This window comes from Lentinula edodes (genome assembly GCF_021015755.1).
Source record: "Lentinula edodes strain Le(Bin) 0899 ss11 chromosome Unknown C8R40scaffold_36, whole genome shotgun sequence".
Taxonomy (NCBI): domain Eukaryota; kingdom Fungi; phylum Basidiomycota; class Agaricomycetes; order Agaricales; family Omphalotaceae; genus Lentinula; species Lentinula edodes.
Genome location: NW_025764342.1, coordinates 423,605 through 451,584, shown reverse-complemented (window position 1 = coordinate 451,584; position 27,980 = coordinate 423,605). Strand labels below are relative to the sequence as shown.

At 49.6% G+C, this 27,980-nt stretch overlaps 4 protein-coding genes across 4 annotated transcripts; 1 reads left to right on the top strand and 3 right to left on the bottom strand.

Moving 5' to 3' along the window:
- Positions 1-1,124: 1,124 nt before the first annotated feature.
- Positions 1,125-2,280, top strand: C8R40DRAFT_1072420 (uncharacterized protein; the record flags this gene model as incomplete). The annotated part of the gene is made up of 4 exons (XM_046226463.1): positions 1,125-1,229; positions 1,388-1,933; positions 1,994-2,113; positions 2,164-2,280. 4 exons carry the CDS (start codon positions 1,125-1,127, stop codon positions 2,278-2,280), a joined length of 888 nt encoding a protein of 295 aa, XP_046082770.1.
- Positions 2,163-4,712, bottom strand: C8R40DRAFT_1121574 (uncharacterized protein). Its single transcript, XM_046228810.1, has 7 exons — positions 3,665-4,712; positions 3,352-3,486; positions 3,220-3,234; positions 3,053-3,103; positions 2,782-2,998; positions 2,472-2,687; positions 2,163-2,421 (listed from the first exon to the last, which is right to left on the bottom strand). The coding sequence occupies exons 1-6, from the start codon at positions 4,241-4,243 to the stop codon at positions 2,554-2,556; spliced, it is 1,131 nt and encodes a 376-aa protein (XP_046082769.1). The 5' UTR covers positions 4,244-4,712; the 3' UTR covers positions 2,163-2,421; positions 2,472-2,553.
- Positions 4,713-4,927: 215 nt separating this feature from the next.
- Positions 4,928-5,845, bottom strand: C8R40DRAFT_1054164 (uncharacterized protein; the record flags this gene model as incomplete). Its single annotated transcript, XM_046224913.1, has 2 exons — positions 4,928-5,223; positions 5,284-5,845. 2 exons carry the CDS (start codon positions 5,843-5,845, stop codon positions 4,928-4,930), a joined length of 858 nt encoding a protein of 285 aa, XP_046082768.1.
- Positions 5,846-6,897: 1,052 nt separating this feature from the next.
- Positions 6,898-8,386, bottom strand: C8R40DRAFT_1121567 (uncharacterized protein). Its single transcript, XM_046228809.1, has 4 exons — positions 7,802-8,386; positions 7,540-7,689; positions 7,257-7,455; positions 6,898-7,119 (listed from the first exon to the last, which is right to left on the bottom strand). Exons 1-4 carry the CDS (start codon positions 8,153-8,155, stop codon positions 7,034-7,036), a joined length of 789 nt encoding a protein of 262 aa, XP_046082767.1. The 5' UTR covers positions 8,156-8,386; the 3' UTR covers positions 6,898-7,033.
- Positions 8,387-27,980: the final 19,594 nt, after the last annotated feature.

Here is a 27,980-nt window from a genome sequence, read left to right as displayed (position 1 = left end):
CTTTTAGGCTCGAAATTGATGAACGCACCGAGACTCAGTCAGTCGATGACCCCTAAGTCATCTCATGTCGTCAATTGTTTTCTTAATAACTTGAGGCTTTGAAGTCTGGAATATTGTACTCGAAAGTGAAACCACTACTGACCACATACAGGAGGCCATCAACTGCTTCGAAGTATACTGAAGTTTAGCTTCGGGTATCAAAATTCAATATTCAGACCTCAGACCCTTAAGCCCAGGTCTTAAACAGCAGTTCTCACTCCCAAAAGCACAGTTTACTGTACTAGAATTATCGAGTCAATCATCTACAGGTAGTCTTGTTCTATTAATTTACTCCGAGTCAAGCCATTTCCATAGTAATCATTGTTCATCGATGCCGAGATTGAGTGATGTCCACCATTGAACTCACAATTGTAGAAGGCATTAGACGCAATATGTGAGCCGGACGAAGGAGGCTCACATAGGGTGCTTGCTTCGAAGTGTTAGGTCTAATAGTCTTGGTCGGTGCTGGCGCACCTCCGCACTATGTTTAATCATAATTAAGTAATTATATGACTGTTTGCACTACAGGGCACTACTTAAAAAGGAACAGCTCCCCGCCCCAGCATCCGGTACATATCCACGGGTATTCCGACTCCGTAGGAGTTTGCGCGACATTTGTATTTGTTCTATGTACTTCTCGGTTCAGCCCTCTAGCCAGTATTGCTTCGCTTCGCTCGCAACCAGTAAGTAACTCGTTTCAGTGACGTCAATTAATAATAATAGGCTCGAAGCATGAGCACCAGAGATAAAATAGGATAAAATATGCCTCAGCATGGATGCACGGATGGCTCGTTCTCCTTTCCTTTCCAATAAACCAAATTCTCAAATTTAATTAAATAAAGTGTCACAGCGCTCTTTATGCATCTCGCCTCCATTTCCGAGCTAAAAACGCGCAAGAATCTTAGGAATAATGTGATTGTTACAAAAAAGACCTCAATGGTCTCGTCACTGTGAAGGTTCTTCAAAAAGGTTCATAAAAAGGATTGGTCCAAGTAGAACGTCCACAACGACCCTTTCATCGCCGCTGGTCGGCCTGTTTGCTAAGTTCATTTTGTCATACAACAAAAACTGTGATCATACACGCAATGCAGCTTGTTTCCGCTTGCACGATTCCAAAACTCTACTTTTTCCTTTTCGTCGGTCTTCAGCTGTTTCTCGCGAAGACTGTCCAAACGGTACCCATTAGTCCGGTGAGTAGTGAGAATCCCTTTCCTATCTGTCCCTGGTTCAAGGTTATTCTATTATTTCCTGACTTCAACGCTATTGGCCATTTTTCTCTATGCCACCGTCCCGAAACTCTTTTAAATCACAATTTCATTCCTAAATTTTTATTCACCGTCATTTGTAGGAAACTGTCCGTGGTGGTTCATCTTCTGACCTGATCCTGGACAATCACGACGTGACGCTGGACGTCTCGAACACTGCGAGACTGTCGTCGAATCGTGCACGCGCCGAGGGACCTACAATTATTCAAGCTCACATCGTAGTCAACACAAGTTTGGAAACACCCGATGATGTTCTCTTCTCCATCCATGACGCTGCAGAAACAATACTAAATCTGGTTACCTCTGACATTCGAAAATCAGTAAAGCAACATCGGGATGTAGATCTCCCAGAGGATCTTGCTGTTGAACTATCTTCGATGTACGTATATCCAACTGGAGGAAAGGAGTATTATACGGTTGAATACATCATCTTTGATGGAATGAGCGATGGGAAGTCCTGGGTGCATCCGCGAACAGAGGCCCAAAACTGGAAAATGCTTATTGGCAAACAATCTTTCACCGGGTTGAAGGATCGTAGCCCGTATTCCTATAACCCGAAAAAGCTTGATGCGAATCTACATGCGGAAGGCCATAGGTTGATTCTATCGACTCAAGGTGGAAAATTTCAGGTGAATTTCTCGATAACAGTAACCCTATTTACTTTGGCTGACTCTGGCCACTTGAAACAGCGTGGCCCTTGGCAGGGAACCAAGAAGGCAGAATGTGTACCCCTCCCATCCCCCAATAGGAAAGTGAAGCTTTTGCATGACACTGATCGCGATATCGAAAGAATTTCTGTCAGCTTTCCGGTCAGATACCTCAATTTTTGCCATGAGAATTTACTCATCTGCGATTATAGTCTGTGGCCTACGAAGAGCCTCAGGCCACGAGCAAAATGAGGGAGTTGGCTAGGAAATGGATTGAGAAGTGGGTTGGGCCTGCTTGGAACTCCAGAGGACCTTCAATTCCGAAGTAGTCATGAAGAAACTTTGTTGCTTTGTTGTAAACTTCCACATGCTTCTGAGGCCAGGACGGGGAAGGAGCCTTAGACAGCGATTGATAGTCGTCGAATTCGAGAAGTTTCAATTCGAAACATATATTTGATGACCAAGGCTTTGTACGTTGTACCTGATAGATATGCGACCTGAGCTAAGCTCGGGAATGTAGAATCGCATCCTCTGCCCGCCCGCCCGTTCGAAATTGGATCCCTTGAGATTGCGACAAGGGATACGCATATGATTTCTGCGCTTCACACCTTAAGCCCCTCTGGCCAGTTCTCAATACTCTTTTTCCACTTCTGCCACTGCGCACCCTGGCTCAACACCATGTTCCCGGCGAACAGGTCCTCATGTACTAAAACAGTTGTGGTTCCGGGTCCATCACCTATGTACGGATAAAGGAAGCAATGTGAGTGAGTTCGTAGTAATATGGATGGATATAGTGACAGCAAAGTAAAATGAGATAAAACACAACACACCCCGTGAATCGACACACATCGGGGTAATCCCCAAATTTTCTTTCTGTGTCTTCCAGAATGCTTGAGGTATACGCATGACGGTTCGCTTTTTCTCGTTGTTGCCTTGGGCTTGTTCTTGAGTATAGACAATGTTCTTTTGGGTCGAGAATGAACTTGTTAAAGTTGTTGGATGCGGTGTTGATCCGGGTGTAGTGGTAGGATCTTGGGTGACATATATCTGATAGACGGGATAAATAACGAGTATATATTCATGTGGGTAGAAATTCCTCACCATCTTGGGTTTTGTGTTAACCCATGCTCGACGGTTGGCAACTACGAAACACTAGAATGTAGAAATGAAGAAAAGAGGTTCGGGAAATGGATGAATGGTAATTGGAAGATGGGAAAAGAAAAGGATGATGAATATCAAGAAATATAAATGATGACATTGAAACTCACACTCCAATAAAGCATCTTCAAGATTTAGGTATCCCAAGTCATTGGGAAGAAGAAGAGTGTTACAAGGAGAAAGGAGGTGAAAAAGTCATGAATTTGTGTTGAATATCACATACATTGACAGTACATACATACCTTTGAGTCTTTGATTTCCATTCCAGATTTCGGCAATAAAATCATATCACCCCCGGGTTTGTCATTCAAAGTACTATCAGGGAGAAAAAGTTCTCTCAACGGGAATTCTTGCCTAATATACTGGTTCCCGTGGACCTGTGGGAGGGAATTAAGATAAAAGATGGAAAGAGTTTGATTAGTTGACATATATATATCTATTCAGAAGCAAAAGGTGCAATACTTGGAAAGGACAGAGAGAAGTGGTGAGTGAGTGGGTGGGTGTAGAGAAAGGGTAGCACACACACAACCGTGATACCTCAGAAAAAACACCGACCTGTGTAGCATAACTAAACCCAAGCAACACATGTGTAGTCTCATCCGTTAATAGCTCCAGTTCGCTTTTCATAGGTAAGGGTTCCAGTTTAGGGGGGCCGAACAGGCGGCGGAGAAGATGAAAATTTCGAAGTGGGTGCCCGGACCGCTCGAAATTCGAGTGAGCGGTCATTTCGTCGTCGTCGTCATCACCACCAGCACCACCAGCACCTCCAACCACAATACCCATATTCCGTGCAACAGAGACAGCGACGACATCCGGCGAGTTGGGGGCAGAAATACATTGGTTTATATCGCGATTGGTGGTTAGGGTTGTCGCGTTTGGACCTGGGATGGGGATGGGGATGGACCTGGGATCGGTAATTGTGCCGGTGGTGACAGACGAGGGAGCAAGATCAAGGTCTGGCGAGGTAGGAATAGGCGAAGCATATCCCCCGCTAATATCCATCAGTGTTGAAGAAGATAGCAGAAGAAACATGGCGATGATCATGTGGGTCCTAATGCGAGTCTTAACGCTAGTGACTGCGAACATGGACCTGTGCTTGTGGGTAGTTGTAGTAATGGAAGAGGGCGAAACCATCGTTATTTAAGGTCGAGTAGGTCAAGTACGGCAAGCCCGTCAAGTAATTCAAGCCCTGTCGTACAAGACGAGTGGTCGGTGAAAGAAAGAAAGAAATTTACAAAAATGAGTCTCGTTTCGTTTCAGTCAAAGAGCCAGCCCTTGACTGTTCGGTGGTATGGCTGCACAGCAGAAGGAAATGAAGAAGATGAAGAAAGGGAAATCCTCTATGTGTTGGTGAAGTCGATTTTTGGGTATGTAAGGAAGAAGATGCGTAGAAAAAGCTAAGCGTTGATCAGCCATCATGATTCATTTGCATTATGACCCGAATTATATCGATTATGTCCGGTGTTTGCGTAGAATTATTTCAGCCGCCGACGGTGATGCGTGAATTAAAAAACAGAATGGGAGGAAGATAGAGCAGGATAGAGCCTGATAGAGCACGCCAAGCTGGACGATGCAATATGGTGAGGGAATTTGTTGTGGGGCAGGCAGGGTTGGAGTCGGAGTCACTGTTAGATGAGGGGAAAGTAAAAGGGCTGCATCCGGATCCCTTTTGCCCTATAAGGCATAGATGTGACCGTCGGAACGGACAAAGACAATTTGAGAAGGAAATTTTGCACGGGCGCTCGGGATGTTCAATGACCATTGCAAGCACAGTGAAGGGGCCAGGAAAGGAGAGGATACACTGGAGACTGTCGGGGTCTATGAATTGAAGATTCGCGAGTGTTGTAAGTCATGCCTTGCAGCGAGGATTTCACCTAAAGGCCATGTATTCGCAGGTCCTTCGTGCAAATATCCCGGATCTTCGGACTCGAGGTTCATGCTCAGGTTTATTCCCGTACGCAAATCTTTACACTTATCCACCTCCGTCTTGATGATCCCTCGCGAAACGTGTAAGAGGATTTGTTGGGCATTGTACGGTCCGATTTCGTTTAAACGTACGGAAGCGGAGAGAAGAGAACGGGCGTGGAGGAATATGTGGAGATATAGGGAGCGTTCTAAAGTGATTACTATTATATACCCAAGTTGAGAAATGATTAATGAAGGAAATTACACACCTAAAGTTAATCCCAAAGCACCCGTCAATATTCCCCAACAGATTGGTAGATGTCCAGGAGTGCGCTCAGCTCGCACGAGTGTCTTGTACCTCGTAATTAGAGAGGTCATCGTAGACGTCGATGTTGCTGAATAAGGATTTGAGAAACCTTTGGAGTACAAGGTGAGCAGAGCGACACCCTGCGACTTTGAAGCGCGCTTCGTTACATGGTTCAATGTCATTACATCGTAGAGATCATCCAATTCTTGAATCTTCCGAAGATACCCTTCTAAATATCCCTCGGACTTTGAATCTCCTCCATCATCAACATCCTCTTCGATCGTTGCACCCTGAACCACCCGATGAGCATCGGAAACAAACGGAAGAGCAGAACGCGCGTAAGCGCTGATACTATCGCTCATGAAGGTCGTTGTTCTATCCGTCCCATTTGATTTGTCATCTCTTGTTCCACCGAATCCATGTTTGATATATGATTCAAAACCGGAGGAGGCGACAAAAGAGCCTGTCGGAAGATTGCTGTCGGAGAGGAGGAGTAGGAGGTATGTTTGGTCGTCGTCCATCATAGTACGAGGAGAGCTTTCTCCCGGGCCGAGGTTCCGGACAATGAGTGGTCTGTGCGCATCAGTGGTAAGGATCTTGACGCGATTTTGGAGACGAAAACTTGAAAGGAATGTGGTGGTTCAAAGGGAATCGAATCCTGATCTTAACACTACTGACCACTCTTCGCTGTTTTGAACTTCGCCTACATTTCTATTTGCAGGAGACAGCCAATGCTAGCGGTTCATATTCTTATCTAGTCACAGGGAATCACGATGTACCACTGGCAATCTCCAACACTACGGAACTATTATCGTCCATTTATGCCCGCCCCCTCAAGGAACCAGCGCCGACGACAATCATTCAAACCACGATCTCAGTCCGAGCAAATCTAAACACCTCCGACAATTTCCTCTTCTCCATTCGGAACATCGCAGAAATGGTACTGAATCTAGCGAAACCCCGAAATCCAGCAAGCAACAAGGAGAAAGAAACAGCGGGAGGAAATAAAACTACCCGATAATTCCACTTTTTGGGTATCTCCTATGTATCTACATATATCCACCTCACTGGAAAAACGGATACGGACACGACTTTTACGGAATAGAACGCATAGTCTTCGAGGCATCTTCGAATATAATGCCGGATTAATATTGGGTGATGAAAACTAGACATACTAGACTGAAATCTTCTACCAGGACCGGGGGTGACCCACATTCTCATGATTTGGATTCAAAAAACCTCGATGCAGGGCTTTTTGAGGTTCAGGCTTTGATTGTATCTACTCCAGATGGAAAATTTCTAGTGAGTTTTGAGTTTAATATGATCAGAATACGATATCTATCTACTGCTATCAACAAAAACTGACTATCCTTCCTTCGTCTTTCTTTATCTCAGAGGCAGCATGGCGCTTGGATTACTCAGGGGACGGGTGAACCTCTCCCACCCAGGTCCGATAGGGAAATGAAGTGTGTTTGCAATAAGGTTATGAATTCAGACGATCAATATATCAATCTTTTCGAGGTGAGACTCGGACTCGTCGGAACTTGTCGGAAGATACTTTGACCTGAACCTCCCAAGTTGATTTCAGCCATTTGTGCCAATTATCAATCGTATTCTTGTTCTGCGATACAAACCCACTGGACTACACTACACTACACCTTCACAATCACTGAATCACTGAATCACCCCTCCTCACCCTACTTAACCCTATTCTACTTCTGCCACTGCGCGGGTTTGGTCAACATCTTGTAATCCGCGAACATGTCTTTGTGGATCATGAGAGTGGCGACTTCTTTGCCTGTGAAAGTATGCGCGATCGGTAATCAGTAACCAGTGAAGAATGAAGAATGAAGGGAAGGGAAGGACGAAAAAAGAGGAACGGACGAAAAAACGAAAAAAAAACAAAACACCCCAAAACAAAAACCCCCCACCCACCTCTCGGATTAACACACATCGAACTAATCCCCAGCTCCCTCCCGCGGGTTTCCCAGACCGATTTCGGGATCCGCATCACATCGAGATTGAGATTCACACCGTGGGTTGTGGCGGGGAATTGCGGTCTGGAATAAGTGAGGCTGGATTTGAGCTGGGGGAGGGCGGCGGTCCATGCTTGGCGGGAGGCGACGACGAAACACTGGATAGAGGGAGATAAGGAGAAGGAGGGTGGGGTTAGTTGTGTAGGTAGAACACAATTCATGTGGTGTGAGTTGTGACTTACTTTCCAATAAATTCCCTTCGAATCCTGGATACTAGGTTCCTGCAATAACATCAGATCCCCTTCTCCCTCTCCGGGTTGACTTGGGGTAAGACCGGGGAGATGGAGTTTGTCGAGCGGGAAGAGAGTTTTGTCGTTTTGACTTCCGGCGAGCTGTGTGGGAGGGTGGGGAAAGCGGAGGATAGAAGAGAGAAGAGAGAAGGAGGGAGAAGAGGATCAGTCAATGACCAGCATTAAACGTAGAAGAGCATCAAGCGCATTAAACCTGTCCAGTATAACTAAACCCCAGCAACACATAATTCTTCTCGTTTGTGAGTTTCCCCATTGTGGATCGGAGGACATCGGGTCTGGAGGGCCATCGGGGGAGGTTGATGATCGAACGCCGCGGGAGTGAAGGCGAAAGAGGTGCTTCGGAGGGGTCGTCGTAAGCAGTAGCAGTAGCGTTGACTGCATAGGAACCCAACGACGACGTAGTAATAGTAGTACTTGGGGTTGGGTTAACGAGTGAAGAGGTGGAGGTGGTGGAAGAGGAGGAGGTAGGAACGGGAGAAGCACGTCCCAAAGTGATAAGTGCTGGGGAGGCTATCAGGAGGAGGAAGTGGGAGAGTGGGATCATCATTTTCGTCGTTGTCGGATTTTCGAGGGTTCGAGTACGTGAAGCGTAAAGCGAAGTATATATATCAAGTCAAAGAACCAGCTTTGACTTTTTCAGAGAGTTGACTGCACTGCAGAGGAATGAAGGAAGGGAACTTTTTCGGGGGGTGTTTTATATAAACCATATGATAAGGATAAACAACAACCTTGATGCGTTGGAGATCGTAGGGAGATGGAGGATCATTTGAGGACTCCGACGGTCCATTATGCCGAGCGACGGCGGTATTGAACAGCCACCCTTCACATCTTATCTTATAATCTTATCGCGTCTCGTGCCACATACATGCACAGACGCCGGAAGTGAGTACCGGAAATGCCTGCCAACTAGTGTACCCCTCTGGGGCCCTACACCTTGCTTGGCTTTTGTGTTTAGGGTCATCATAGTCATAACAATCATTTCATAACATTATCTTTCACTGTATGTAATAGCTTCTGTCTGTCATGCCTCACCCCAAGTTCCTTAGCCCATAAGCTCTCTAGCATAGCTCCCGATCTCCTCAGACCCCTTCCTTGAATCCCTGAGAACACTTCAAACGTCCCACAGACCTCCTTACCGCTAGAACCACCTCCGCAACCCTTAGCTCCCCTCCATTCAACCGAATCATTCCACGACAGGGTCCTGGAACCCCGTACATGCGTCCATCATTCCATCCTCATGTACTTAGAATCCCCATTAAGTGCTCGCTTCATATCATGTCTCCTTGTTAACTTCCCCATACGTATTTAATCAGTCCAGGAGCGTTCAGAAGCCCAGCTTGGTATATTTTGAACACACACCCTTTACATAGGTCCAGTCCCTGTCCCTTTGTACCTGCTACCTATACGGAATTCTCTCTACTCTCTGTCTCTCTACTTCTGTTTCTCTCTACTTCTGTCTATTGTCTCTCTGATCGTCTGTACGATCGAATATACGCTTTTACTTCAAGTCTAAGCCTTCCGAGTGAGTCCCCGAGCTCCCTCGAACATTACTAAAGCTCCCCAACGCCTACCCGCTTGGTGAGCTACTCTTCCCCAAACCTCCCAGAGCTCCCTAGCTACTTCGTAAGCTTCGGGACCTCGATCTAGGTAAAGTCGAAGCTATCCCTCACGTCGAACTACGTATTGCTTCTCCGTTACCACCTCCCACACTCGAGGACGACCATCCTCCAACCCAGTCCCCAGGGACCTACCCTCCCTGGCATATCCCTTCTCGGGAGCTTACACCTTCGAGACCCCGTTGCATAAACTACCTACTCGACTCTATATTGACGTTCTAGCGAGTACAACTCCTACTACGCAATATCTTACGGTCCCGCACTCGTCCCGAACCTCCCTACGCATTAGGGACCTCCCTGGACCTCCTAGGAACCCCTCAAGGGTCACCTTCTCGTCGTTCCAACCACTACTAGGTCATTCCCGTCCTCGGTCGCGGTTCTCGTAGCTCCCTTCGAGCTCCAGCCTGCTCCTAGCACGCTACAACATAAACCTCCACATACCAAAACCTACCCTAAGACCTATTTTGACCCAGGTCTTACATTATACCAAGCTCTCCCGTCACCGAACGGACTCGTCGCGACGAAATGTCGGCGACGTCAACGGAACGACCTTCTAGTTCCAAGACCGAATCAAAGAAACAAAAGAGCGCCTTATCTCGTGGAAACACGACACAAGCTCAAAAATCGAACCAGGCTGCTAGCTCCACTGTCATCACGGTGGCAGCTGGTCAACGCCTGATGTCCATCCCAGAACAGTCGTTCGGGGATGAAACCGCCAGCAACATCCGGAGAAAGCAGCTCATAGCGGGTACCCATGTGGTGGAACGAAAATCGGACCCAACCATACAAGGGAAACCCATCAGCTTAATAGGAGCTGCTGGGATGGATCGTCTACTGAGGGAGGGAACCCCAGCGTACTTCCTTCATATATCGCCAACGAAGGAGGATTCCCCTACTGAAGAAATGCTCCGGGCGAGTGATAGCAGCGCCACAGAGGGAGTGCAGCAACCAAAGGATCCTGAGAGTGCGGACCCTAGTTCGGAACAAGGAGGGGTCGTTAGGGAGCTCGACAAAGAAGAATCGAGGCGTCAGGAGACGGAGGAATTAAAGAAATCCATTCCCGTCCAATACCAGGACTACCTGGACGTGTTCTCACCTGGAGAAGCAAGGACGCTACCTCCTCACCGACCCTACGATATCAAAATCGAGACAGAAGGGGATGCGATACCTCCCATAGGGAAGCTCTACAACATGTCCGAGAAGGAACTGAAATCCCTCAAGGAGTACATCGATGAGATGTTAGGCAAGGGGTTCATACGATCCTCCAGTTCCCCTGCGGGAGCTCCTGTCTTGTTTGCCAAGAAAAAGGATGGTACCCTGCGACTCTGCGTGGACTATCGAGCTCTGAACAAGATTACGAAGAAGAATAGGTACCCTCTACCGCTGATAGGAACCTTAGTGGATCAACTACGGAAGGCGAAGATCTTCACAAAGATCGACCTCCGCGCAGGTTACAACAACGTCAGGGTAGCCCAGGGACACGAGTGGAAGACTGCATTCCGAACTCGGTATGGGTCCTTCGAATACCTGGTAATGCCCTTTGGGCTCACGAATGCTCCCTCCGCGTTTCAATTCTTCATGAACGAGATCTTTCACGACATGGTGGACGTTTGCGTGGTAATTTACCTGGACGACATTCTGATCTACTCAGACGATGAAGTATCCCATGTCGAACACGTCAGGAAGGTCCTTGAACGACTACGGGCGAACCACCTCCATGCAAAGCCGGAAAAATGCGCGTTCCATGTCGACACTGTCGAGTACTTAGGGGTGATCATATCACCATTGGGAGTGTCCATGGACCCAGAGAAAGTGAAGGCAGTAATGGACTGGCCAAAACCAAGGACGGTGAAGGAACTCCAGGCGTTCCTCGGTTTCGCAAACTTCTATAGGAGGTTCATAGACAACTACTCGGGAATCACCAAGGTGTTCACGAAGCTCCTCCGAAAAGATTCAGTGTGGAACTGGACACCACAGTGTAGTAGTGCCTTCGAACTTCTGAAGTCAGCATTCTCCGAAGCCCCGGTTCTGGGACATTACAATCCGGACCTACCGGTAGTCCTCGAATGCGATGCCTCCGACTTGGCTATAGCAGGGATCCTATCACAGCTGGATCCTGAAACGGGGGAGATACATCCTATCGCCTTCCATGCACGATCAATGATCTCTGCGGAACTAAACTACGACATATACGATAAGGAGCTCCTAGCTATCGTGGACTGCTTCAAACAATGGAGGGCGTACTGCGAAGGATCCCGACACCAGATCCAAGTGTACTCAGACCATAACAATCTCCAGTACTTCACCACTACGAAGCAGTTAACAGCACGACAAGCCCGGTGGGCAGAGCTCCTTTCAGGATACGATTTTGTCATCAACTACCGCCCAGGGAGGTTGGGAGCCAAACCGGACGCGCTCACCCGTAGATCAGACGTGTACCCAAAGAAGGGAGCTTCAAGGGACCAGGCCTTAGCAGGGAGGGAAAGGGTACTCATACCTCCAGAACGTCTAAACGCGACCATCCTCATGAACGAAGACCTCTTAGTAAATCGAGTGAGGGAAGCTCCAAAGATACGAGTATGATTGAAGCATTGAAGCGGATTGCACGGAACGAGGAGGAATCTCTCGTGTGGGAGGATGGTCTGATAAAGAGGGGAGGTCGTATATATGTCCCAGACGTTGGAACGCTACGAAGAGAGGTCCTACAGTCGTACCACGACCATAAGTTGAGAGGACACCCGGGGGAGAAACGCACCAGGAAGCTCGTAAGCCAACTGTTCTTCTGGAAAGGGTTGTCCAAGGATGTGAACTACTATGTGCGAAGCTGCCATTCATGTCTGAGGGCGAAAGCCAGTCGATCCAAACCATACGGGAACCTCCGCCCACTGCCAATCGGTCAACGACCTTGGTCGTCAATCTCCCTTGATCATATCACCCAGCTCCCAGTCACAGCAGGTCCGGAAAAGTACGATGCTATCCTGGTAGTAGTGTGCCGACTGACCAAACAGGCCATATACGTCCCTTGTCATACTACGGATAAGGCGGAAGACTTCGCTAATCTCTTCATAACACATGTCTTCTCGAAGCACGGGATGCCCTCCGATATAGTTTCAGATCGAGGTTCCCTATTCGTGTCCCAATTTTGGAGGGAGCTCTGTAGAGCACTAGGGATCGAATCCCGCCTATCTACTGCGTATCATCCCCAGACAGACGGACAAACGGAACGAGTAAACCAATCAGTGGAGGCTTACCTTCGGATCTATTGCTCTTACGACCAGGACGACTGGGACCTTCTCCTACCAATGGCGGAATTCGTATACAACAACACCCCAAATACAACGACGGGCGTCTCACCGTTCTTTGCCAATAAAGGGTACCACCCAAAACTGTCCATTACCTTGGAGCAGGTACAAGGAGCGGAGGTCAACGAATACGCATCGAACCTCAAGGAGTTACATGCTTACCTGCAGGAGCGAATTCGAGTAGCCAACGAGGTGTATGCGCAGTACGCGAATCAAAAACGCCAGGAGGCCCCAGACTGGAAGGAGGGTGATCACGTCTGGTTGAATATGGAAAACGTCAGGACGAGAAGACCTATGAAGAAGTTAGACCACAAGTGGACGGGTCCCTACTCAATCTTGGCAAAAATAGGGAGCCATGCGTACCGATTGGACCTCCCTGGGGACCTCCACAAAATTCACAACGTGTTCCATGTAGATAGGCTGAAACCTCACTTCCACGACAAATTCAAACGCCAGACCTCCCCGCCTCCCCCAATCTTCATAAAAGGGGAGACGGAGCACTTTGTCGAGGATATCCTTGATTCCAAACCCAAGAAGGGACGACCGGAGGAAGTGGAATATCTCGTAAAATGGGAAGGTTATAGTGAAGATTTCAACTCTTGGGTAGGATGGGAAGGTATGGCAGGATCCCTGGAGCTCCTGCGGAGCTGGCACGAGAAACATCCAAGAAAGCGACAGCCATCGCAGAGACATTGGGCTCGCCTCTTAAAGGATGCACAGGAAGATGAGGAGGACGAAAGGGAGGATAGGAGATAGGGCCGGAGCTGACAACGACACAAAGGAACGATGGGAACGATATCCGCATGACATCCACGACGAACTAACGACTATGTGCATCAGAGGGTTCAAGCAACCTGAAGGCACCATGATTTCAGTCCTATCGATTTTCACATTCATATAAATTATAAAGGGGATTTTTTTTCGCATAAAACAAAGGTACAAAAAGAGAGGACAGGACGACATGAAGGAACACTACAACGACTCGTCCTTAACGACATCCTGACCGGGCGCCGAATCAATAACTTCCCTCGCCATAGAAAAGCGACCAGCACTAACCTCCTCCGTCTCATACAGCTCGTCGTCATCACCCGTAAGGTCGATGACTAGATTGGCAACGGACCCGAACAGAGGGGGCAGAGTGGGGGAAGGGGAGGTTAATGACTCCTGCTCGGGCAGGAATAGAGGGACCAGGGGGTGGAGACCGACAGAGGAGGTAGATTCCAGGGCAGCCGGAGCTTCAGGAGACTGCTGAACAAGTACTTCGGGCAACGACTCAGTAGCAGGTTCCACCGACGACATGGGACCTTGGGAATCTGTACCAGGCAAAGGAGTATCAGTGATGTGATGAATGTATTGCAACATCATCTGCTCCCAGTCAGCAGTCAGCTGGTCGATACTGGGGAGGGCAGGAACGATGTCTTCCCACCTCCCAACGCCTTCGCTATGAGGAAGAGCGGTAGAAAGCGCTAACATTCGCCGATGAAGAGGAGGCTCCACAGAATCATCAGGAGGAGGAACAAAACCGGCATGGTGAGCAGCCGTCAAGAAGGGACTATCACTGTCGAATCGAGAGTGTTCCAAAATCATACGATAAAGACCCTCATCCTCGTCAACAGCGTTGTTAAAAAACCACTGGATACTGCTTATGGATCGCATATACATGTCTCCATGGACGCCTCGAGCTGCCTGTACATAATCCAATGCCAATCGAAAGTTGTGAACGATAACGTCGAGATCATCAGAATCGAGACCACGACGAAGGAAAGCAACCACGGCCTCAATAATCGCCCCAAAGTAACGATGGTGATGGTGGAGGACGGTGGCAGGATCACAACGATAAAGACGATGAGCGAAGGTAGCTACACGGCGGAGGTCCTCACGAGCCTGGTTAAGGTCCCCTTCAAGTTGCGAAAGAGGAGGCAAAACGACCTCGTAGTAACCCTCGTCAGGGTACTCCTTGAGCATTTGCTCGACGAAGACGGCACGACCGCGGACCCGATGGACCTCCTCCTGCAACTCCTCCACAAGACGACGTTGACGTGTTGCCAAAGCATTCGATTCATCCACAAGACCTTGTTGGTGCAGTAGGGTGGTCTTCAACCGTGAATTCTTGCGAGTAGAGGCGATTAGTTTCTCCACAGCGACTCTCCGCTCCCTGGTGGCATTTTGAAGGTCTTCCTGCACCTTCCGGAAACGTTCCGAGAGGCTCTGAAGGGAAGGACTAAACAGGGGAGGAAAACGGGGGAAAACCAAAGTACTCACTTGATCCAGAGCCCCTGATAGGGCCTCATCCAAGGCAGGGAACTGATCCAAAACTCGGCGGTCCTCCATTTCACGCTCTACTACTTGACGACCAGAGGACCGGAGCTGCTCCACCTCCCGTTGTCGAGAATCGAGAGCAAGAGAGGTATTCCGAAGGGCGGAGGTAAGGGAGGAATTCTCCCGCTGCGAGGTAGCGAGCTGAGACTCCAACAAACGAATCCGAGCGACGAGACGCTGATTTTCAACACGATAAGGGTGAGCATTGAAAGTGCGAGGTACCAAGGGGGGACGGGGAGAGGGAGGCATAGTGAAGGAAAGGAGGACCTGCCCGGCACCCTTTTATAGAAGGGGAAAAAACGACTGGTCGACTGGTGAACCAAACCAAAGTGTGCTCCCGCAACAGTTTCCAACCGAACCGGATCGCTGGGACCCTGCATCGACAAACCACCCTTGTCAGGTACCTCCATTTGGGAAAGGGAGGCACGAGGGGGTACAACTCTACTTAGTTGCGCGACTCTTCCTCATAACCGACAGTTCCCCAAGATCTCAGACCTAAACGGAAGTAACGAAATCATCAATGTTACATTGGGTGTACAAGAATACAACAATCGAGGGGGTCTACACTACTTCGTCTACACTACTTCAGACTCGGTATCCTCCTGCTTAACTGTCACTGCCCCATCGGTCCTCGCAAGGAACTCCTCCTGCGACTCGTACAAATCCTCGGCGTCATCCATGGTTAAGTCGACAATCTCGCGGGGGACGTGAGGAACACGAGAGGAAGAAGGAATGGGAGAAGGAGGACGAGGGGAGGTGGGAGACAGGGACTCCGGTAGGAACAGGGGAGCGTCCTGCGACACGGATTCACTCGCGTCTAGCGCGGGAGGAGCGTCAGGTGCAACCAAGGGGGAAGCTGTCGGCAAGGGATCATTGGAACCAGGAACGTCCACCGGGGAAGAAGCGCGATCTGGGGAGGCAGGGTAACCTAAAACCTCACGCACATAGGTGCGAATCATATCCTCCCACATCAACATTACGGAGTCCATCATAGGAACAGCGGGGATATGATCAGAAATGGGACTTTGTGGAAGAGGGATGGGATGATCAAAAGAAAAGAGCTGGCGATGTAAGGGTGGTTCCAGGGAATCAGGACGAGCTTCGACGTAACCCGCGTGTTGGGCAGCAGTCAGGAACGCTGCATCAGTGGAGAAACGAGAGTGGGTAAACATGTCCTGGTACAGCCCATCGACACGATCAGCAGCATTGGAGTAGTAATACAACAAACTACTGGTCGAACGGAGGTGTAGCTCGCCGTGGGTAAGCCGACCTTGAGACAGATACTCCAGAGCCAATTCGACAACAGTTCTCATCCGTTCCGGAGGGTGGAGGAGACTACGCGACAGGAGTGCGATGATCGCCTCGATGAGACCCCCCACATACGTGTTGTGATGGTGAAGGAGGTTAGCGGGGTCTGCAGAATACAACCGATGTGCAAAAGTGGCCAGACGACGCACCATCGCTTCGGAAGCCGTCAACTGATTCTGCAATGAGGAGAGCGAGGGTAGATCCACCTCATACAGCCCCTCATCCTCGGGATATTTACGAATGAGCTCCTCAGCGACATGAGCCCGTGCCCGATAGCGATGGACGGTCTCTTCGAGGTCCTCCAGACGGTCCCGCATACGTATAGCACGCGCGTTAGCAGCATCCAGCTCCTCGTGGGCCTCAAAAGAACGCTTCTGTTCCTTGTCGACCTGTTCTCGAAGCTCCGAAAGCTCCTGCTTCTGCCTTATGGCCACTTCCCTATAGGAGTCTACTTGCGCAACCGCAAGATGAAACCGTGTAAGCGCGTCCTGGGGTCAAGAGTTACCAGTCAGTAGAAAATAAGAGGGAAGAAGGGGAACAACTCCTACCTCCAGAGGAGCTTCCGGCAGTTCAGCCTCAATGGCCCTAAACTGAGCCAGAACACGGGAGTACTCCAGACGATCCGCTGCGACATCCTGCAAGGCACGACGACTCGCCTCTAGGTCCTTGTTACGATCGTCCAAAGAAGTTGTAGTGTCCCGAAGGAGGGAGGTGAGCGTCGAGGTCTCAGCCCGGGAAGTCTCCAGAAGCTTGCGGAGGTCGGCTACCTCGGCTCGTAAAGTTTCATTTTCAGCCCTTAAAGCAGCAGTGGCTCGAGCTCGGGGAAATGGGTGGAGAACATCGGGGGAACGCTGGGGTACAGGTATAAGACATAAGTTACGAGAGTAGAAAGGAAGAGAACTTACTTGAGAAGGAGGAGGAGTTTGTATGGTCAGCACCGGCCGACGTTCCGACAGCACCGGGGGAATAAACTGGTTAGACGAACCAGGCGAATTGGCTCTTCGACGAACAGGAAGACCGGAAGAGCGATCCTGAGATAATGAAGGAGGAACTCCTGTACTCCCTGTTTTCCCCAAAGGAGGAGAAGAGGGCACGTCCTCCTCGGCACGACCACCAGACAAAGGGGCCGAACCAGGGGTATCGACAAGGGGGGGGCGAAGAACCAGCACCACCCTACGGTAGTCTGGGACCTCAGCATCCCGACTCTCCCCAGCAGAACGCTTACGTTTGCGGTCGTGAACCTTGGGAGATACCTCAGAACCCGGAGCTGCTCCAACGGCACGCTTGTGAGAGGAAGGACCTCCCTCCTCCTGCCGGACAGACCTTTTTCTCTTTTTCGTCGCCACAGCAGAAGGAATTGGGGAAGGCAAGGAGCTGGTGGTTAAAGGTCGGGGAAGCTGAGGCTGCTGGCGACGGAACTCTCCGAGCTCTAAACGATCCAGCTCCCGCTGATCTTGCTCGTCCAGGGCATTTAGCTCCATCAAGGCGACAGTGGAGTTGGTACTGGCCTCGACCTTCGTCGCAATGTCCCTCCACTGCTCGGAAGGGAGAGCGAAACGGGTTCGCTGACCCGGGTCCCCATGCACCTCCAAAAACCTTCGAGCAAACGCTAAATCGCGAGAACACTTACGCGAAAAGTAACGGAAACGGGCAAGCCTACCCAGAACGCAAGGTTTCTTATCGTCGCAGTTACTGCAACGAGCAAGGTGGGGAACTACAGAACAGTTGGCCTCCTTCTTGCCTCTAACACAGAAGGAGCAAGGGAGACCGGCAGCTGCTAGCAATGGCCAAAGGGGATCGTCGACGATGTACCTTGCCAACGACACACCTACGCCGAAAACAGACTTAAAGAGGGCCAGCTGACCGAGAGGAGGCTCCTCAAGGGTACTAGCCAGTTCATCGATACCGGCATCTACGACTCTTTCCGCGGGATCGGGGTGGGGCGGGGAAGATACTGGTGGCAAGGCAGGGTCGGGAGCTCCAGTAACGGCGTTGGAAGAGGAAGAGCTCATAGTAGTCGAGTTTAACCCGGAAAACGATGAAGAAATGCGGAAAGGGATAAGGAACAACGGGAAACGAACTTATAAACGGAAAAAGTCGAGTCACGTGGAAAGCACATGACGGCAACAGGAACCTCCTCGGAGGCTCGGAGGAGTAGAGGGGGGGGTAATGTCATGCCTCACCCCAAGTTCCTTAGCCCATAAGCTCTCTAGCATAGCTCCCGATCTCCTCAGACCCCTTCCTTGAATCCCTGAGAACACTTCAAACGTCCCACAGACCTCCTTACCGCTAGAACCACCTCCGCAACCCTTAGCTCCCCTCCATTCAACCGAATCATTCCACGACAGGGTCCTGGAACCCCGTACATGCGTCCATCATTCCATCCTCATGTACTTAGAATCCCCATTAAGTGCTCGCTTCATATCATGTCTCCTTGTTAACTTCCCCATACGTATTTAATCAGTCCAGGAGCGTTCAGAAGCCCAGCTTGGTATATTTTGAACACACACCCTTTACATAGGTCCAGTCCCTGTCCCTTTGTACCTGCTACCTATACGGAATTCTCTCTACTCTCTGTCTCTCTACTTCTGTTTCTCTCTACTTCTGTCTATTGTCTCTCTGATCGTCTGTACGATCGAATATACGCTTTTACTTCAAGTCTAAGCCTTCCGAGTGAGTCCCCGAGCTCCCTCGAACATTACTAAAGCTCCCCAACGCCTACCCGCTTGGTGAGCTACTCTTCCCCAAACCTCCCAGAGCTCCCTAGCTACTTCGTAAGCTTCGGGACCTCGATCTAGGTAAAGTCGAAGCTATCCCTCACGTCGAACTACGTATTGCTTCTCCGTTACCACCTCCCACACTCGAGGACGACCATCCTCCAACCCAGTCCCCAGGGACCTACCCTCCCTGGCATATCCCTTCTCGGGAGCTTACACCTTCGAGACCCCGTTGCATAAACTACCTACTCGACTCTATATTGACGTTCTAGCGAGTACAACTCCTACTACGCAATATCTTACGGTCCCGCACTCGTCCCGAACCTCCCTACGCATTAGGGACCTCCCTGGACCTCCTAGGAACCCCTCAAGGGTCACCTTCTCGTCGTTCCAACCACTACTAGGTCATTCCCGTCCTCGGTCGCGGTTCTCGTAGCTCCCTTCGAGCTCCAGCCTGCTCCTAGCACGCTACAACATAAACCTCCACATACCAAAACCTACCCTAAGACCTATTTTGACCCAGGTCTTACACTGTCATGCCCTGTCCCTAAAGCTCCCTTTGCTTACCCTCCTAGACATCCCAGAACTGCTTCATGGGCACATCAGTTCTTCCACGCCTCCTAAATAACCTCCCACGAACCTCCCAAATAACCTCCCACGAACCTCCCATGAACTACGGAACCCTAACCAACCTCCATCTGAAGCAACAGTGGATGACTTCCCGCTGCAATTAATCCAGTATATAACAGTTTTCTGAAATTATGAGAGAGATTTGAAATTAAGTTATTTGTCAAATTATTCGCCTTATCCATCCCGTAGGCCATCAGACACCTGATGATTTTGATAAGGAGCTGCCGCGCTGACGTGTCAGCTTTTCCTTCTGCCTTCATGCGAAACGAGTTGCTTCCTCTGGTACTTCAGCAACAACAGGAAAATGACGAAGAAGACGAAGACAAGCTGAGGCTTCTCCTTCTGGCAACACTTGTTTCAGGTGTATTTGACCACGAGGCAGAACGTGTTCGACGCCGCAATCCATCTCGCCTCTACCTCACTCGTCCTCAGCTATTACCAAATCCCCGAATAGAGTCACCATGGATCCGCTTGTGGAAAGGGCAAGAAAACCGTGCCTTCATAACCACCATGGGCTTCAATGTAGCAACTTTCCGCTTTATGTTAGAAGGTCCAGGTCATTTTGCGGATGTTTGGAACAGTACACCAATTCCTCGGAATGATGTCTCCTTGTCCAGTGTTCCATGTGTCGAGCGGCGTTCCCTGGATGCTGCTGGAGCATTAGGACTTGCTCTACACTATCTAGGCTCAGCTATCCATGAAATCCAGCTTCAGCAGATCTTTGCCATCGTTCCATCTGTCCTCTCACGTTATCTTTTGTTCTCACTCCACATTCTCCTTTCAACACTTCGGAAGATGAGAGAGGCCCAAATTGTGCTTCCAAGCTCTATTCATGAGTTTGAGGAACTCTCTTCTATGATAACAGCTCGTCATTCCCTTCTCGAGGGTGCCTTTGGATCTATAGATGGTCTCTCCTTAGTTGCTGAAGTATCTGATGATCCCGAACTTGAGAATGCGACGTATAATGGCTGGAAAACAGACCATCGAATCAATAATGTTCTAATGTTTTCACCAAAAGGTACGTCGCTTGTTAAATTGAGTCTATGAGTCTCGTTATTTACTTTCCAATAGGAATCATCATCGATGCGGTCTTGAATGTGCCCGGAAGCTGGCATGATGCACATGTAGCCAAGCCAATATTTGAGTGGCTTCGAACTCGCATTCCCGACAATTTTTACGTCGTTTCTGATACCGCCTTTCCTCGAGGCCCAATTTCAATCAAAGGAAAAATTGTTGCACCCATGAAAGGTGGCGAGCGGATACCAGCTGATCCTCAAGCACAGGCACTTGTAATGAGCAAGAACCGTCAGCTCCTCTCATTCCGTCAAACTGCTGAATGGGGTATGCGAACAATTCAAGGATCTTTCGGGCGCCTTCGAGTACCCCTGGATATCAACTGCGAGTCTGAACGCATGAGATTGTTAGAGCTATGTTGCCGTTTATTTAATGTTCGCTCATGTTGTGTCGGTATTAACCAAATTCGCTCAGTGTATCTACCAATTTGGAGGGCTTCAGAGGATGAACGGTTATGGGATGCATTAGGAGATATGATGTTTGGGGAAATTCGGTGCAAAGATCGCGTCTCTCGATTCCATGTTCTCCCTATCTGTCATAAAGTACGCAGCCCCTATCATTTTCCTTTTCTCACCGTCTCGACGCCTTTACTTGTACGATACATCATCCCATCACTGTCAAACCTCCATCGATTACTGATCCACCTGACCCATCTTCTCCTTCTACTGGCTTCCGCCACCTTCCTTGTTCCTAAACTGTACAGTATTACATCGTTGTTTCTCGCAGACCGGATTATGTATATATAGCCAACCCTCCACAGCCTGGTCCCTTATCTTGACCTCTCTGTCATTATCTGGGACCAGGTATGTGCTTACTTATTATTACCTATGACTACGATACTCAATATATCTCTGTCATTATCTGGGACCAGTTCGCCTCCGCTCCGCTTAGTCGCTCCGCCTCATTGACCTGCTTAGTCGCTCCGCCTCACTGCCTGGCTTAGTCACCCCGCTTCCTGCTCCGCTAGTCACTCCGCCTCTGCCGCTTCGTGACATTAGGTCAAGATCCATTACTGCACTGACAGCCTACCGATAAGGTTGTCCTTGCAGGGTCTATAGACACCACGTCTTCCCCAGTTCCGCCCGATTCTGAAACACCTGTTGCCAGTATAGACTGCTCCGCACTCCCGCACGCACTTGACCCCAGAGACCAAGCTCACGCCCATAACAACGACGATACTTGGCGCGATTGCCAGTCTCAACCTTGCCCCAACGCCCTTTCGAACTCAATCTGAGAGCCACTCACTGTGAGCAATATAACCTTCCTGCCGATTCCCCAGCCCCGATTGCCTACCCCCATCATGTCGACTCCTATCCCGCCTGCCCCAAACACCTCTGCGGAGGATCTCATGGCTCAGCTCATCAGACAAGTAGCTAACCTTGCTACAGCTATGGAGGAACGCTCATCCTCTAAGTCAAGCATGAACAAACCCGAGGTTTTCAAGGGTAAAGATGGCGCTGAAGCCCGTCGCTTCATGGCTCAGTTCCAGAATTGGGCGTCAGAACAACCGGATCTTGCCAAAAGCCAAGTAAAACTCATCAAGTCCGCCTTGGGCTTCTTCACAGAAAGTGCCGGAGATTGGGCAACTCCCCATCTGCTACATTTCAATGCGGAAAATCCCCCTTTCGGAGGAAATTGGGAGGCATTTCTGAAGGAATTTAGCCAGCGGTTTGAACCAATGGACCCAGGTATGGAAGCCCGTAGCGAGATCAAGAATCTCAGGCAAAGTAAAGGACAGACAGTTGCGGAATTCGCTCAGAAGTTCAAGGATATCGGAGATCGGACTGAAATGTCTGATATTGACTTGCGGGAACGTTTCTTCACTGCATTACTCCCAGAGATCCGACAACACCTCATCACCGTAAACATTGCCCAAGGAATTGCTCCGACTCTGAAGGAGGCAATCAAACGGGCCATATCGGTGGATGTCTACCTGCACGATCCCACCATGACTGGCCGGAACTCTGGATACCCTCCCACGCATACCGCTCATACTACCCCTGCTGACCCCCACGCTATGGACATTGATGCAACCCACACCAGTAATGGGAATACTAGGGAGGCATTCCTAGCTCGCATGCGAGGACGATGCTTCGGCTGCGGTGCCCAAGGTCATGTCAAGCAAAACTGCCCACACCGAGAAACCACCTGCCGCTACTGTGGACGCCGAGGACATCTGGAAGCAGTCTGCCAAGACAAATTCATGGGACTCGGACGAGACCGGGGCCGACGCCAGCAACCTCGACGCCAACAGATATCCGCTACGGGACCCGCACCATTCTCCCTATTCCCAAACGAATCCGTCCAAATCGCGTCCTCGACCCCAACATCTGCTCCTGCACCTGTAGCTGCTACTCCGAGCCCTCCTAACCAGGACTTTTCCAATCAGATTGGTCAAATAAGGGAATTACTTGATCGTGCTAACGCTATGTCCTCCTCGTCCTCTGGCTTTCAACAGGGTTTTTAAAGAGGGTACCCGCTTCGGCTGCACCGAGAGTACCCCGTAATCAGTTTGTTATGTTCGCTACTTCTTCGTATGACTCGCACCCATCATGTACAATATCGTCGATCCGGGAATTAAACTCCACGTCCCTACATTTCCGAATTCATGCGAGACTAAGAGGAAGGAATCACAGTATAACAACTGCAGCCATGGTAGACTGTGGAGCTACCGCCCTGTTTTTAAACCAAGACTTTGCCACCCGGAACCACGTAAGATGCGCACCCCTCCATAAACCAATTGATGTTTTTAATATCGATGGAACACCTAACCGAGCTGGACGGATAACCCATTTTGCACGTCTAGCACTCACAGTGGATAATCAAGAGCGATGGATGGACTTTCTGATCACCAACCTAGGGGGTGAAGACATCATCCTTGGACTCCCCTGGCTACGGAAGGTAAACCCGGAGATTGATTGGGAGAAAGGACGACTCTCAGTAAAGCCTCCTCGAGTAACGATAGAAGAAGTCCCAGACGAGGAGATCTTGTACTCTCATCTAGCCGCCACTCACACAGAAAGCCCGATCCTCGAACTCCCAGAACCGGAATCTCCTGCAGAAAACCCCCACATTGAGGTGCCACCAGAAGCGACCCTTGAACAGAGCGAATCAATAGCGGTTGAAGAACTACCAATACACCGAATTCGAGCCAATCATAAAACTCGCCGTGCATGGGTAAAAGCAGGAATTCTAGAGGAACAGACGGAGGAAGTCTGGTGCGCCGCAGGATTCACCTACTCCCAGCAGCTAGCAGAGGAAGCCAACCGAGACAAACCCATTAAAACCTTCGAAGAAATGGTCCCTGAGCAGTATTGTGATTTCAAGAAGGTTTTCTCAGAATCTGCCTCCGAACGATTACCTGCCCACCAACCTTGGGACCATGCAATTGATCTCGTACCTGGAGCACCGGCAACCATGCGCACCAAGATTTATCCCATGTCCCTAAACGAGCAGGAGGAGTTGGATCGTTTCCTAGAAGAAAACCTATGAAAAGGCTATATCATCCCCTCAAAATCACCAATCTCATCACCGGTCTTCTTCGTAAAGAAGAAGGATGGGAAACTCCGTTTTGTACAAGATTACCGGAAACTGAACGAGTACACTGTGAAGAACCGATACCCTCTCCCATTAGTTGCTGACATCATTAGCCGACTTCAGGGAGCAAGATACTTCACGAAGTTTGATGTCCGCTGGGGTTATAATAACATACGGATTAAGAAGGGGCATGAATGGAAAGGCGCGTTCGCAACAACCCGAGGCTTGTTTGAGCCTAAGGTCATGTTCTTTGGTCTCACAAATTCCCCTGCCACATTCCAAGCACTTATGAATGCTATATTTGCTGATCTCATTGCAGCTGGCAAGGTAGCAGTCTACCTAGATGACATCCTTATCTTCAGTAACGATCTTGAGGAACACCGACGAATGGTACGGGAAGTATTAACTCGGTTAGAAAAGCACGACCTCTACCTACGACCCGAAAAATGCGAATTTGAACAACAACAGATTGAATACCTCGGACTCATCATCTCAGAAGGGGAGGTGAGAATGGATCCGGTAAAAGTAGCGGCTGTTCGCGACTGGCCAGTCCCTACTAATCTTCGGGAACTACGAGGGTTCTTGGGATTTGCAAACTTCTACCGACGCTTTATCCGGAACTTCGCCAAAATAGCACGACCTTTGAACGACCTGACGAAGAAAGACACCAGCTTTACCTGGACCGACACTCGACAGAACGCATTTGACACCCTTCGAGAAGCCTTCATCTCCGCACCGATCCTTGCTCTATGGACACCAGACAGGCCTACTCGAATTGAGGTAGACGCATCAGGCTTTGCCACGGGAGGCGCCCTTATGCAGAAGCAAGACGACGGCCAATGGCATCCGGTAGCCTTCAGATCGGCATCCATGCAGCCAGCGGAACGGAACTATGAAATTTATGATCGAGAGATGCTTGCTATCATTGAAGCACTGAAGGATTGGAGGAACTTTCTAGAAGGACTCCCTCAACCATTCGACATCATTACGGACCATTCGAACCTCGAATTCTGGCGCACTGCACAAGACCTCACCCGCCGACAAGCCCGATGGGCCCTCTATCTGTCACGGTTTGACTTTCATATGATCCATCGCCCTGGCAGAGTAAACACCCAAGCTGATGCTCTCTCCCGCATGGCAGTTCATCATGTATCGGACAGCGATGATAACCGGCAACAGACAGTCCTTAAACCCGGCCACTTCGTAAAAATTGCAGCTTCGATCCTACAGAACCCCTTAGAGGATCGTATCCGGAAAGCCTCAGAACGGGAAGCACAGGTACTGGAGGGTCTCAAAACAGTCAAAGAGCACGGACTACAGCGCTTGGCCAATGGGATAGCCGAATGGGAAGAGGACAATGGGTTGGTCTACTACCGAGGTCGAGTATACGTACCAGCAAACGACGACCTACACACTGAGGTACTCCGTCAATGCCACGACCATCCAACTGCAGGACACCCCGGACTACACGGGACACTCGACTTGGTCAGTACCCATTTCTGGTGGCCTACGTTGCGCTCTTTTGTGGAAAAATACGTTGAGGGATGCGAGGTTTGTGCCCGTAAGAAGATCCAGCGACACCCACGGGCCGTAACTCAACCATTAGATGTACCATCCGGTCTATGGGAAGAGGTAGGGGTTGACCTGATAACACAGCTACCTAACTCCCAAGGCTACGATGCTGTCTTGGTTTGCACAGACCTGTATGGAAAACAAATTCACGCTATTCCTTGCACCAGCTCCATCACAGCCGAAGGTGTTGCCGATATTTACTACCGAGAAATCTTCCGTCTCCATGGTCTTCCTCTTCACTTTAAATCCGACCGCGGACCCCAGTTTGCAGCTAAACTCATGCGATCCCTTCTCGCCAGGCTAGGAATTAAATCAGATCTAACCTCCGGATACCGTCCTCAGTCCAATGGCCAAACCGAACGAGCAAATCAGGAGGTAGAGAAATACATCCGCCTCTATGTGGGACGACGACAAGACGACTGGGCAGAGCACCTTCCCATGGCGGAGTTTGTGATTAACTCACGAACTCATTCTGCTCTAGGCATGTCCCCGTTCGAGTTAACCTACGGCTATCTTCCCCTGTTCAATATCCCAGTAGGCCAACGCAGCGGTATTCCAGCTGTGGATGACCGTATACGGATTCTCCGAGAAGCGCGACAAGATGCCGGGGCTGCCTTACACCTAGGAAAGAAACAACAGAAGGAGGGATACGAACGCGGAAAGCGGAAAGCTCATCAATTCAAAGTTGGAGACCTAGTCTGGCTCAGTGCAGAGGACATTAACCTTCAGCTTTCCAGTGAAAAGTTAGGAGATCGACAGCTTGGCCCTTATCGCATTCTGGAGAAAATTGGCCCTTTAGACTACCGCCTTGACCTTCCCCTATCCCTAGATCGCCTCCATCCCGTCTTCCATGTTGATAAACTATACCCCTGGAAAGGTAACTCCATTAATGGCGAAATACCAACACCACCAGAGCCGGTATACTTAGAGGATGAAGACGAACCGGAATACGAAGTAGAGGAGATCTTAGACAGCCGGGTTCGATGGAAGAAGTTGGAATATTTGGTTAAGTGGAAAGGTTACGGCGCAGGGCACAACTCTTGGGAACCCGCAGCCAACCTCAGTCGAGCACCAAAAATTGTTCGGGCCTTTCATAAAAAACACCCAACAGCGGCAAAGCCTTGACCATCGAGGGCAATGGTCATAAGGAGGGGGGTAATGTCATAAAGTACGCAGCCCCTATCATTTTCCTTTTCTCACCGTCTCGACGCCTTTACTTGTACGATACATCATCCCATCACTGTCAAACCTCCATCGATTACTGATCCACCTGACCCATCTTCTCCTTCTACTGGCTTCCGCCACCTTCCTTGTTCCTAAACTGTACAGTATTACATCGTTGTTTCTCGCAGACCGGATTATGTATATATAGCCAACCCTCCACAGCCTGGTCCCTTATCTTGACCTCTCTGTCATTATCTGGGACCAGGTATGTGCTTACTTATTATTACCTATGACTACGATACTCAATATATCTCTGTCATTATCTGGGACCAGTTCGCCTCCGCTCCGCTTAGTCGCTCCGCCTCATTGACCTGCTTAGTCGCTCCGCCTCACTGCCTGGCTTAGTCACCCCGCTTCCTGCTCCGCTAGTCACTCCGCCTCTGCCGCTTCGTGACACTATCCAATAACTACTACTTGATATCTACTCCCACCTACTTTGCCCTTTTGTTTCTACAAACTTTTTCGACGGAGAGAGCAATGCAACATTATAATACCCGTTACTATCGGGGTTAATGCTAACTGTATCATTAGGTCCAAGCTGAGGAAGTTGAGAAGCAACTAATGCTAGATTGTCCAAGGTAACTCTTGACGACGATGCTATCATGGCTCCTGGATGTGTGGCTTGCTGTACAGGAGATAGTGGCACTGGAGGAGGAGGAGGAATGAGAAGTTGAGAGGTGGGTGATTTTGTATGAGCCCGAGGCTCTGGAATGTAAGAAGTATCCCAATCTTGCAAAGGGGAATGACTCCGATGTGATGGATATTGTGAGTAGGAATGATGACTTTGCAATGGGGAGTAGCGTCGTGAATAGCGATGACGAGAATGATGATGGGAATCACGGCTGTGTAGATAACTGCGTGAACGAGAGCGATGACGACCACGCAAATGTGAACGTGAACGAGAGCGGGAGTGAGAGCGATAATGATGCCGTGAGTAATGTGAAGGGGAGCATTGACTTCGGAGCATCTGGAGCTCGGTCTCAGCTCTGTCTGCTCGTCGCCTCTGCTCAGTGTTTTCCTGGGTGAGCATGTTGAGCTGTGTCTGCATGTTTTGGAGCATCATGAGCTGAAAG

What these genes read in the sequence shown, in the direction of transcription:
- C8R40DRAFT_1121574 (XM_046228810.1), bottom strand. Translation starts at nt 4,243, where the DNA reads ATGGTTTCGCCCTCTTCCATTACTACAACTACCCACAAGCACAGGTCC. An exon ending in TTAACACAAAACCCAAGATG is followed by an intron (nt 2,999 to 3,052) that starts GTGAGGAATTTC and finishes CCCGTCTATCAG; the next exon opens with ATATATGTCACCCAAGATCC. An exon ending in GATGTGTGTCGATTCACGGG is followed by an intron (nt 2,688 to 2,781) that starts GTGTGTTGTGTT and finishes ATCCGTACATAG; the next exon opens with GTGATGGACCCGGAACCACA.
- C8R40DRAFT_1121567 (XM_046228809.1), bottom strand. Translation starts at nt 8,155, where the DNA reads ATGATGATCCCACTCTCCCACTTCCTCCTCCTGATAGCCTCCCCAGCA. An exon ending in GGTTTAGTTATACTGGACAG is followed by an intron (nt 7,690 to 7,801) that starts GTTTAATGCGCT and finishes CCTCCCACACAG; the next exon opens with CTCGCCGGAAGTCAAAACGA. An exon ending in GATGTGTGTTAATCCGAGAG is followed by an intron (nt 7,120 to 7,256) that starts GTGGGTGGGGGG and finishes ATACTTTCACAG; the next exon opens with GCAAAGAAGTCGCCACTCTC.